The 11,084-nt window shown below is 38.2% G+C and overlaps 1 protein-coding gene across 2 annotated transcripts in view; it reads left to right on the forward strand.

The window, feature by feature from the left end:
• Positions 1-483: 483 nt before the first annotated feature.
• Positions 484-11,084, forward strand: part of LOC111862002 (GILT-like protein 1) — a 21,647-nt gene continuing 11,046 nt past the window's right edge. Inside the window, exons 1-4 of one of the 2 annotated variants that reach the window (XR_002842358.2) lie at positions 484-889; positions 3,494-3,673; positions 7,758-7,931; positions 8,237-8,383. Coding sequence is in view for 1 of the 2 variants with exons in the window: in XM_023847030.2 (XP_023702798.1) it covers positions 779-889; positions 3,494-3,673; positions 7,758-7,931; positions 8,237-8,383 (612 nt within the window). In the remaining variant the exon portion in view is untranslated. The remainder of the gene's footprint in view (positions 890-3,493; positions 3,674-7,757; positions 7,932-8,236; positions 8,384-11,084) is intronic. The other variant, XM_023847030.2, reaches the window with a different exon arrangement.

Below are 11,084 nucleotides of genomic sequence, written 5' to 3' on the forward strand. Positions count from 1 at the left end.
TCTATGGTTCTGCCGACACATCTGTACGAAAATTTGTATCTTTTCTTCGAATTTGAAATTTTTTTATAATTAGGAAAAACTTTCAATTCTCATTCTGTAAAATTATTTGCACAGTTTTGTATCTTGATTAAATTTTTCGAAACAATATAAACACCTATGTTTAAATTGCAAAGAAAGAACGGGTGCCCCCAATGTTTCCTTTTCGCCTGTATTCTCATCTTACGCCGTCTGAACCACCATAATGTCATTACAGGAACAATATTATTATCTGACATTGCAGAAGAGAAGTGCACGAAATTGGCGGGCATACACGCCCACTTGTGATGCGAATAACTAGTCGAACGTAAGTTTTTTCAGTGTGCGCCTGCTAATTTGGAAACCAATTGGCTGCTTGAAATCGGCGATATTTCTCGGAAATCGCCGTTGCGTTCGGCCTTAAGGAGACTGGCAACCGCAATTTCCGAGAATTGTTAACAGCCTGAGTGTCCCGGCTTCAACACGTGTTATTGAATGGAGATGTGAAAACTGAGGAAACTACATAGCCATTTTCTCAATTTTCACTGCTCCATTCAGTAAGATGTGTTCAACTCAGGCTAATAACAATTCTCGAGAATTGCGGTTTCCAGTTTCCTTAGTGGGTCATCAATCTAGTAACCGGTGACGACGGTAGTCTTGTGCGGTCGTACGTACGTGAGTGATGATGTTCGAGCGGTTTGTAAAAGTTAATGTAAATGTTTGAAGCGTGTATGGGTTAAAAGAACGAAATTGTTATTTTAAAATGTCTGTTACATATATGATGCGCTTGAAAATAGTTGCTTTTGTAGTTGTTTGTTTTTTGCTGTGGCAGACACTACGGCATTTCCCTTCTTTTTCCGAGTTCTCAAATCAGGTGAGTACGAAAGTAAGCTGTTTTGATGAGATGTCAAGTTTTGTGGGAATCTAATGTAAGTAAGTGTTTCTTCACTGTCTGAATTTAGACTGCTCAAAGAACGTTGGATAGTCATGTAAAATGCGTTGTAAAGTTGCGTGACTTCCACATAAGAGTTGTTGAAACTTGACAATTAAGAGACAGTATTGAGTTTTAAGTAAAATATTTATTCTCAATATTATTTCCCTTCTTGCGTTGTTATACCATGTGGATGTGGGCGATGTTGCCTAGGTTTCGGAGGTACATGCTGCCGACACCTTCAGGTTCCAAGTGTGTAAGATGTGCTTATTTGATTGTATATAGAATTCTATTTAGAAAAAAAATGGTGGGGGAGGTAATGGGGGGTTTGTGTCTTGTCTGAGCCAAGAGTTACAGTGGAGCAAGAAAGTTGGACCGCAGAGTGCATAAAAACATTGGCAACTAGTAGTTCATGAGCTGTCACCCATTAAAGTGCCCACCAGACATAATGCTGCATAATTTTCAGTTTTGTGGGTCAGTTGTCTGGGAAATCGTTATGGATTGAAGGTAGGTTTTGGCAGGGATGTGAAGGAAGGAGCATGAATCAGCCATAACTTGTTTTTAATTGACTATGTAAAATACTTGATATGAATGTAAGAAGAATGCTGTATTATGGTTTAATTTGTGCCCTTCTGGTATATTAAATCATTGTATGGGGACAGAGTGCAAAGGCACTAACCAGACGAATATTTATGCTTCAAATAAGGCAGGATTAAAACAGCTGGAATCAGGCAGAGATAATTCTAGGCAACTAAAGATATTAACAGTATACTCACTCTACATTCAAGAAACAATCATATATGCAAAAGAAAAGTATAACATGCACTATAAATAAGTACATATACGAGTATATAACACAAGAAATAATGACTAACATAGGTATGCCACATAATTTTATAACTTTAAACCATCAATAGCAGGTTGTATCTTCTATAATAGATTGCCTACCAACATAAAGCAAGTAAATAACAAGAACCAATTTAAAAAGCATTTGAATTACTTACTTATTAAGGGATGCTGTTATTCAGTAGAAGATTATTTTGATGAAGTCTGTAATATTGGCTACTGATAAACAAGTTGTATAGAATAATCTGTATTTCTAATAATTTTATACCATAATCATTAATGTATATTGATAATAATGTAGGTGGACATGTCCTATATCAATGTATTTTGATATACAGGATAAAATAAAAAAGAATAAATGAATGAAAAAAGTGTATCTTAGAAAGAAGGTTGATGAGCCTTGACAGAAGCAGTGTGTAGGCTGGGGTTTTCCCTTAAGAGAGAAAGAGAGTCTCATGTCTTGTATGGAGTTATAGCTCTTCCTTGGATATGGTATGGGATTTGTGTGAAAAGTATGTTCACGGCTTCATCTCTGTATGGATGACTTTCCAGGCAGGACTTAACTGGTAGCTGTCTTTGGTGTTGTCATGTAAGTTGATTTCTGGAGCTTCCCAGATAACTCTCCTGGCATAGTGGGGTTGGTTGGCTAATGCCATGGTGTCCTGAAAGTATATTTGGTGTGCCTGCTTGGTTGCATCCTCTGCCACCACCAGGTGTTCCTGATGATCACGAGAGAGACCCCTGGCTCTACCATTCAGGACACTTGGCAGTGGTAAGTCATTCACTTAATCAGGGACACTCGATATATTCTAAAGACACATGACATTATCCAGACAGTCTCGCTAAATCAGGAGAGTTATATGGGAAGCCATAGAAATCAAACTAGACAGCAACTTTAATAGAGAAGATGGCTACCAGTTAAGTTCTGCCTGGAAGATCATCCATACAACCAAGCAGCAGAAAGGACACCATGAGCATTCTCTCCCCACAAATCCCATGGCAGATTGAGCAATGGCTACAACTACTCTATAAGGGGGATCCCCCCCCCCACACAGAAAATCTTCAACCTACCCACTGCCCCTGTCTAAGGCAATGGATGAGGTATACCATTCATTCTTCTGTTTTCCTGTCTCTGCCAAAACCCATGGTGATATCCATGCCATTCTTCATGCCAGTTGACCCACAGCATAAAATGTCAAGTCACATTATGCCTGGTGGGCACTGAGATGTGTGAATGCAGAGGAACCTCAGTTATCAGTGTTTTTTATGCACTTCATGGCCATTAAAATGGCCAGTTGCAGAGCATTCCTGGTCTGTTGTCCCTATTGGCCCAGATGAGGCACGAACTCTCAGTCTCCCCTCCAAGTGTTTTAAAAACAGGATTTAATATGTACACAGAAACTCGCCCACCTTACACACTTTAGCCCTGAAGATGGAGGCAGTGTCACGCGCATCCATATGGTATAACAATTCAGAAACAGAAATAACATCAACAGTTAACTCTCATGAAAGCCAAAATTGGTAATATTTATTCTTGATGAGTGTACTGTCTTGAAGATATTTTTTTTGCACATTCCAAGACAGCCTATTGGTCACCCCCTAACCACCCTTAATGTCCTGTAGTACAGGAGTGAAAGTTTACAACTTAGGATTAATCTGAAACTTAATTAGCTCCTGGTACATAAATTGTTGTTCTTATAGAGTTTGAGTCACCACTGGGAAACTGTGGTGCCGTCAAGAGTGCCACCAATAATAGTAACTGTATTTTATGAAGCTCTTTGTCCAGACTCAAGAAGTTTTTTTACAAAACAGTTACTACCAACTTTTGAGAAAATTCCACATCTTATACAGGTTAATTTGGTGCCATATGGGAAAGCCAAGGTGAGTTCTTTAGATGTTATTATTTTATTTAGGTTATGTACTATGATTTTCAGAGTTAAACAGTTATTGTAACAAGTTTCTCATTGGACTGTGCATAATGATATATTGAACACTTTAGGCTGGTGTTGTGCACTTTAAGATTCTGTTCATCCCATGAAGATAGAAAGTAATTATTCTGTAGTACTTTGTAAGTATTCACATACTAAGTATAAATAAATGGTGTTGTAGCTTATTGCTATAGTGTAGTGTCTTTATGGTTATTACAAACAAATGGATAGAAACAGCTTTCATATTTACAATGTCGGTAGAATATCATTCTTTTTAGGCTGGAATTTAGTAAATCAGCCATTGGAAATATTTACTTTCAAAGGTTTTTGAGGACTTCCAAGATTCAGTGAAACACCATCTTTCATCTGTTACATGGGAAAATGATTCATGAAGAAAATTTAAACAAATTAATGTACACAACTATGATATTCTGCTTTCAAAGTTGGAACATTATGGGATTAAGGGAAGAGCAACGATGTAATTAAATCCTAATTATTAGGTAGATACCAGAGAGTAATAGTTGTTTCTGACTCAATTAAATTCTACTCTAAATTGGAGCCTATTACTGTTGGAGTCCCTCAAGGATCCATACTTGATCCCCTGCTTTTCCTTCTATATGTCAATGATTTGCCTAATGCCATAGCTGATGTATCCAGTCCAGTCTTCTTTGTGGATGATAAAAGTCTAATAATTACTAATCCTGATTCCCCAAGATTTGAAAAAGATATAAATATAGTTTTAGAAAAATGAAATAAATGGTTTAGTAGTAATTTATTACTACTAAATCCTGCAAAAACTTATTTTCTACAATTTGTAACTAAAAACACAAGAGATCTTGATTTACATATGCTATGTGGGAAAAAAACAAATAACCAGTGTCAATGTTACAAAATTTTTAGGTTTGGTTATTGATCATAAATTGTCATGGCAAACCCATATTGACCAAATGATACCCAAACTAAATAATGTTGTATTTTAGTGCCCTGTTGCACTAATTCCTATCCATAATGTGGGTATATATTAACCGTCTTTTAGTGCATACAATTTCACTTGTCACTTCACACTACATGTTTCGGCATCATTCTGCCATCCTCATGTGTATTAATCATGTTAAACCATTACACTGCCTGCCATCAAGTGTCCATTTATAAAATGACGTAAAATGTGTGTTCGTCGTTGTTCAATAATAAAATTTATATATTAAAACTTGTTAAGATCTATCATCTTACATGTCATATATCAAACTCATGTGTAATGCCATTCATCTGCTATGGGAGTCGTCGTCCTTATGTTTTAATTGTGTATATACTGTGTCTTATGATGTGTCTTTCTTATGTGGCTGCATGTGTTGTATTGCTGGACATATGTATAGCTATATAACAAACTCTGATGTCCACACCCATAATACCAGATATCTTCCAGTGGTAAACTTAACAACATTTCAGAAAGGTGGATGGTATTCTGGTATCAAACTTTATAACCACCTCCCTCCAGAGCTTAAACAATTATCTTACAGCATCCCTGGATTTAAAGTGGCGTTAAAGAAGTTTCTTATCACCAATTCCTTTTACACTGTTGAAGAGTACTGCTGCTGGAATAAAGATTGATCCCTCATGTATATTTAAATAAACACCGTTGCCTATTGGTAGGATGCAACAGACTATGTAATAAAGTACACAGGAGAAAGATACTATTATTGTTGTGATATAGATGTATTATATATTAAGAAATTAGATTTTATATAACTATACTAAGAGTCTTGGTGGTCTCTTGATCATGTATGTAATTTTATATGTTATTTTAATATATGGAATGTATTGTTGTACAGTAGTCTTGTATTGAGTATTTAAAATTTTGACGATGATGATGACTATCTGGTATGTATATTCATATGTTATATTGTATTGCTGACTTGTTCTATATCTGAGGCAGACACCTCCATGGATTTTGTAGAACTGTAAATAAATGAATGAATGAAGAAGTTGGTACCTATGCAGTATGTTGTAATAACCAAAGTGATCATGGATGTGACTGCAATAAGCATCTGGTCTGCCTTTTGATTGTTAAAAGTTTTATGTCATATTGACAAAACACTCTCAGTTGTATGAAAAATAGTGTCAAATATTGTATGGGTAACTGCATAAAGTTACAAGCATGTGTTTTCAGATAACTGCATAAAGTTGCAAGCATGTGTTTTCAGATCAGAGCATTAAAAGTACTGGTTCAAGATGACAGTTGCCAAGGAGTTTCATTAATTTGTCTGACTCCAATAAGATGGTTTGTGATGCATTAGGTTGCTGCAGGTTAATGTGAATGACTGTAAGTAACAGTGTATATGATTCATGGTAGCCAGACTACAGTCCCAAAGAAGGATTTAGCGTTTAGTTGTAGAATGTGTTGAACTTACATGTACGATGGGGTACCCAAAAGAAACCGAACTAATTTTTTTGTGGGCAGAGCTTTTTGTAGTATCGTGTTTTGCCGCTATGAGAGCATAGAGCTAACATTCCTGAGTCGATAAGCTGACTACCGTTGCTTCAGAAGGTAAGGACTAGTTTTGGCAGAGTTTATAGTGACAACTGTTTTGTGTGATCGTCGTTTTTGCAATGGCTGATTTTCGTGAACAGCGTGTGGCGGTGAAATTCTGCTTTTTGCTCGGGAAAAGTGGAACAGAAACTCTTGAAATGTTAAAAACGGCGTACAAGGATGATGCAATGGGGAAAACTCAAGTGTTTGAGTGGTTTTCCCGTTTCAAAAATGGTGAAATGTCAATTGATGACAAACCTCGTTCTGGTCATCCTTCCACGGCCCGAACACATGAAAATGTTGAAAAAATTCGTGAAATCATCAAGGAAGATCGACGACAGACCATTGAAGAAATTGTGACTTGGAGCTCAGTTCAGCGAATTTTGACAGAAGATTTGGGAATGAAAAGGGTGGCTGTGAAATTCGTGCCACGACTGCTGACTGCTGAACAAAAACAAGGTCGTGTGGAAGCATGCTGTGCTTTGAAAGAAGAGTCCCGAAATGATCAAAACTTTTTCTTGTTTCCTCGAATGAAAAGAGACATGAAAGGAAAGCGTTTTGCTGATGTTGCTGAGGTGAAGGAAAAAATGACGGAGGCGCTGTCAAGCATCTCAAAAGATGAATTTAGACAATGTTTTGAAAAATGGAATAAAAGACTAGACAAGTGTATTAGTGTAAGTGGAGAGTACTTTGAAGGGGATTGAAGGTTTGTGCTTAAAATTTGAATAAATAAGTTTAAAAAAAATAAGTTTGGTTTCTTTTGGGTACCCCCTCGTATGGCTTGCCAGAAAGAGGTTTATTTTACTCTTGATATTGTCACATGTATTAGTGAATAAAGACAGGGTTTGGATAGGTAGTTGGATTTATTAACCACATCCAGGTTGTAACTACAATTAATTATTACACCTTTGCTACTTTACACAATTTACAGTCACTCCACACTAATCTCTTCAGTCTATCTGCACTAGTCTTCACAGATTTATAACACGGAAGCTCTTAACAGTCTCAGTGAATTATACACCAAATATGACACATAAGTAAAGTTTTTTAATCACACATTAAGTCGTCACAGACTGACTTCTTGTACTCTTCTCTACCCCAGGAGCTTAGTGCTTGATTGCTTGTTCATGTGCTTCTGCCACTACTTCTCACTCGTAACTTGTAACTGCCCCCAAATAATTCTGTCACTTACATATATAGCCGTGGAATGGACATGGACCTACAGTAAACACATATCATGTGATCGCTATCCAGTCAGTCTGTTGGCGCGTCAGTTCTACAGAAAACAGCTTCTTTTATTGTCACTTGTTGGATCGTGTTTACAGAGCTGTTGCCTGGCAACCCATTGATCAGATCTGTTACAGTATTAATGCTGGAATACCGTGATCAATTATTATCATTGCATCCACAATCTTACTGAATACTTTATCATAACTCTCTCTCTGCCAAGCATGGATGTCATAAAACTAAGGATACCAGCAAACAGATTTCATTTCACTTGCTGTTGCAGACAGAGACAGTGGAAGCCGGCTACATGTTCAGTTGTCAGCATGGGCCATTGGAGTGCCAGGCAAACAAGATTCATGCTTGTGCCATCTCTAAGGTGACACAGCCTGATACACAGCTGAAATACACAACCTGCATGATCAGTGATAACATGAACCCAGAGAAGATTGGAGAAGAGGTTAGATCCTGCCAGTGATAGGTGCTCCAGAAATACATTTACGGCTATTTTAAAATGGGCATTTTGTAAGTAAAATTGTGTGATACGAGCCCTTCAGGAAGTGCTTATAAACTATAGAAAGAGGAATTTATGTTCTGTGTATTTTGAAATTGCCTTTAATAGAGAGAGAGAGAAAATAAACCTAGTTAGCATCATATGACATCCATTACTTGCACACAACACTGTATCAGATCTCATATTTACAGTATTGAGGGAGCATCCATCAACCCAATGTATAGAAGCAAGTTTTTTTCTTGTGATTGTAGTGTGCCCAGGAGCATGGTGTGAAATGGAAGTCAATAGCAGAATGTGCAGCAGGTAGTGAAGGAGATGAGCTGTTGAAACGTCATGGCGACACAACCAATGCGCTATATCCGAGAGTGAATTTCATCCCCACTGTCTTGCTGAACCAGGTACATTATATCTGGTTGTTTGTTTATGGTTTATTTAATAATGTTGTCAGTAGCTCACACTACAGAGCATCGAATGGTAGGTTGATTTGTGAATAATGAATTGGAAAGGATGTACGTAGGTGGTACCGAAAGTCATGAGCAACTTTTTTTTTTGCGTGCAACCTGGGAACAGCAGATGAAAGAGAGTACGATGGTAGGTGGAACCAGCTGTTGTGTTAACCTTGAGTGTCTTGTGACATCAATAGCTTGCATCACATGACCAGTATCACTCCTAACAAAATGGCCGACAACAGTATGTCATTTCGCCAGTGTGCTGTCATCGAATTTCTTGTGAAAGAGGAAATCCCTGCTGCAGAAATTCATCAGAGACTTCACCATGCTTATGGAAGTGTGTGCATGGGTGTGAGCAGTGTTCGAAGATGGGTGAAACATTTTAAAGATGGGAACACCAGCATCGAAGATGAGCCTTGGAGCAGTTGTCCTTGAACAGCCTCAACTGAACGCAACAATGAAAGAGTGGATGAGATCATTCAAGATGACAGGCATGTGACTGTGGACACAATAGCCCAAAAACTTGGAATAGGGCACAGTGCAGTACAGGAGATGATTGAAAGCTTGGGCTATAGGAAAGTTTGTGCTTTTGGGTCCCGCGGTTATTGACCGAAGACCACAAAGGTCAGCGAAAAGCCAATACCTCAGAACTGCTGCAGAGATATCGACATGAAGGCGATGATTTTTTGCTCTGTATTGTGACAGGTGACGAAAGCTGGTTTCACCATTTCAAGCCTGAAACAAAACAGCAGAGTATGGAATGGCACTATTTGCATTCTCCATCAAAAAAGAAGGCAAAGACAGTGCCATCAGCTGTGAAGGTGATGGGCACAGTCTTCTGGGATGCAGAGGGGTTTATTCTGGCCGAATTCCTGGAACCTAGGCAAACCATCAATGCTGCTCGTTATGTCCAGATGCTGCAAAGCTTCATCGTATATTGTGTGATAAACGTCCGGGACGAAACATCATCATCCTGCATGACAACACTCGCCCCCACGCCACTCACCTCATTGGAAGCAATTGCAAAGATGGGGTGGGAAGTTCTTCCACGCCCCTCCTATAGCCCTGATCTGGCACCCTCTGACTACCATCTTTTCGGATATTTGAAGGATCAGCTGTGTGGACAACGTTTTGAGACAAGGGAGGCAATTCAGAAAGCAGTGCATCAGGTCTTCGGATGGCTGGAATGGAATTTTACAGAAGGGGAATTTTCAAACTCCCAGACGCTGGGAGAAATGTGTACAAAGAAGTGGCAATTATGTGGAAACATAAAGAAAGGTCTGTAGATTGAGGTGGCGTATTTGGTTTGTCAATAATAAAGCATGTTACTTTACAAAAAATTGTTGCTCATGACTTTCAGTACGACCCTCGAAGAATGAAGCAGTCATGGCTAAATTTGTTTTACCCTCGATGAATTTGTGTGGAAAGGATTAAGAAAAACACACAACAATTGCAGTGAGAATGGCGAGTGTCTTGGAAGAGATTTGAACCCAGGCCCTCCAGAATACAAAATGGGCATGTTAACTGCTAGAAAGCAATTTTTGGTTTTCCAGATGTCAAGTGGTGAGTACTGTACACTTATACCAAACAACACTTTCTGTCATGAAGATTCAGATATATGTAGAGTTGAAATTTTAGTCAGTGAAAATAATAAATTAAAACGATCTTCAACAGACACAGTATAGAACTTTCATATGGCAAACTAAACGAGGAAAACGTGTGTTATGTTAGGTATATATTGGCGCAGGTGAGAAACAGGAAAAATGCCTGTAATGTTTTGGTTGTGAATCTGATAGAAATAGGCTCCTTGAAAGTCCGAGGTTTAGATGGCAGGATAATATTAATTTGAATCTTAAGAAAATTAGGTTTTGATGGCTCAGGTTAAAACCCATTGCTAGGTTACTGTTGTGGTAATGTACCTCCCTGTTTTGCATTGTCAGTTGAATTTATAAGCATCTGGCAACTGTGGTCCAGAACACCTGTACCCATAGAGCAGCTTATTAACATGGAACTATTTTGAAGTCAGTAATTGGATTTTCATTGCCATTAATGATTATTGCTGTATTCACTCAAACTTACATATAAATATATTGTAGAGGTGTCTCTGCTTCTGAGATACATTTTGTGATGACCTGACATCCATCAAAAGCAACTGCATGCATCTTGACATCTTAGCTGCCACTTAGCCCCTTCGTGCGGTCATTTAAATTCCGCTGCCGTGTCTCTCCGGCGGTAATATATTCAGCCGACCATTTAAATTTTGCTCAAAAATGATTTATTCATCATTGTTCTTAAATTATATGAGATAGGAACATGAAACTTTCACTAAAATGATCTTAAAAGGTGGTTATGAGGTCCCGGTATCTTGGCAATGGAAGCAGTTGGTTTAGAATTTGAGCAGTGTATGGTACGCCTTGAAGCACGAAACTTTCACTAAAATGATCTTAAAAGATGGTTTTATAACCTTGCCTTATAATATGAGTGCCCGGTATCTCGGCAATGGAAACAGGTGGTTTAGAATTTGAGCAGAGTATGGTACGCATTGAAGCATTCTTCTATACACAACGCTGTCTCACATTCACCACACCAATACTGCGTATCTCTCATTTGGCTCTTTTTTTTGTAAACCAAACATCTTCTGTGCGGTCTT

The sequence above is a fragment of the Cryptotermes secundus genome, unplaced genomic scaffold (assembly GCF_002891405.2).
Source record: "Cryptotermes secundus unplaced genomic scaffold, Csec_1.0 scaffold181, whole genome shotgun sequence".
In the NCBI taxonomy this organism is placed as follows: domain Eukaryota; kingdom Metazoa; phylum Arthropoda; class Insecta; order Blattodea; family Kalotermitidae; genus Cryptotermes; species Cryptotermes secundus.